This window comes from Aphanomyces invadans (genome assembly GCF_000520115.1).
Source record: "Aphanomyces invadans strain NJM9701 unplaced genomic scaffold supercont1.17, whole genome shotgun sequence".
NCBI lineage: Eukaryota > Oomycota > Saprolegniomycetes > Saprolegniales > Verrucalvaceae > Aphanomyces > Aphanomyces invadans.
Genome location: NW_008580162.1, coordinates 707,512 through 708,647, shown reverse-complemented (window position 1 = coordinate 708,647; position 1,136 = coordinate 707,512). Strand labels below are relative to the sequence as shown.

The following is a 1,136-nucleotide window of genomic DNA, read 5'->3' as shown; positions in this document are numbered from 1 at the left end:
AACTCGACATTATACGATGCAAAGTCTGCAATGAGAGCGTCCTTCTTCATGTGAGGGAGCTTATACTCGTTGCTGCCATGTATTTCAATGGACAATTCCATAACTTTTTGAAGAGTTACGAAAGTCTTTGCAAGCGTGTAGCACATGATGTCCGGAATTCCCTAGAAAAGTACATCCCCATATATCAATAATTGTGTAAACCAATATATATAAGTTTTGAGAGAATTACCTTTGGTTTTTGTAGCAACATTGGCGGCACGGTAGCCGTCGCGGAGCGAGAGACGCGCTTGCGTCTACAGACGTGTTATCGTTCGCGGATGTCTGCGAAACTTTTGTGCAAGCTCGGTGAGAGCACCACGTGGCAGCACACCATCAATGGCGGCGCTAAGAAGCGTTTCGTAGGCCATGCGGCGATGGGCGAAGCTCAGGTGTTTGCGCACGTCTGGGAGGTCCCGGACGGCGACAAGAGCATCACCGGTTCCCCGCGGTGAACGAGGAGGCATGTAGTGGCGATAGGTGTGTGCAGGACGTGTTGGCTATCCGATGAAATGTAGAATGAAGTGCTGGCGGGTCATTTTGTATTAGCTGTCCATGACCCGGAAGTTTTGCCGCGCAATATCTCAACAACCACAATGGCTGGTATGGGCTGTAAACTACCCAATCAAAGCAGAGTTCTTGCGCTCTCCAGAACGCCAATCAGACACTCAATCGGAGTATTATTAGAAAAATGCCGCCAATCAAAAGTACAACATGACAAATTTTGTGGAACAGAGTAGTACAGTTTTTCATCGATAAATTTTGACAAATAGAAATTTGAGAAAAAGGAATTGCATTGATTGAAAGCTAATGATTGGACGATCATTTGATATACGATTTGCCGCCATTTCTCCTGAGCATCACTTAAAATCACTCACAATCGATTTTCCCGGCCAGTAAACCGCGCCAGAGAATTAGACCTACACAAAGTTCCGGTCAATAAGGTAGTCAAATTCACAAGCCAAGGCTGCAAAGAATTGATAAATGCTTATTAATGACCTAGACACTGTCAACGAACGCATCCGCAAGCGACGTATGGGCCACGGGACGCTCCTCTCGGACATGGAGCGAGGAATGATAATTGCCCTACACAGGCACTG

At 46.4% G+C, this 1,136-nt stretch overlaps 1 protein-coding gene across 1 annotated transcript; it reads left to right on the top strand.

The window, feature by feature from the left end:
* Positions 1-317: 317 nt before the first annotated feature.
* Positions 318-491, top strand: H310_08421 (hypothetical protein; the record flags this gene model as incomplete). The annotated part of the gene is made up of 2 exons (XM_008874140.1): positions 318-345; positions 403-491. 2 exons carry the CDS (start codon positions 318-320, stop codon positions 489-491), a joined length of 117 nt encoding a protein of 38 aa, XP_008872362.1.
* Between the last annotated feature and the right edge of the window lie 645 nt (positions 492-1,136).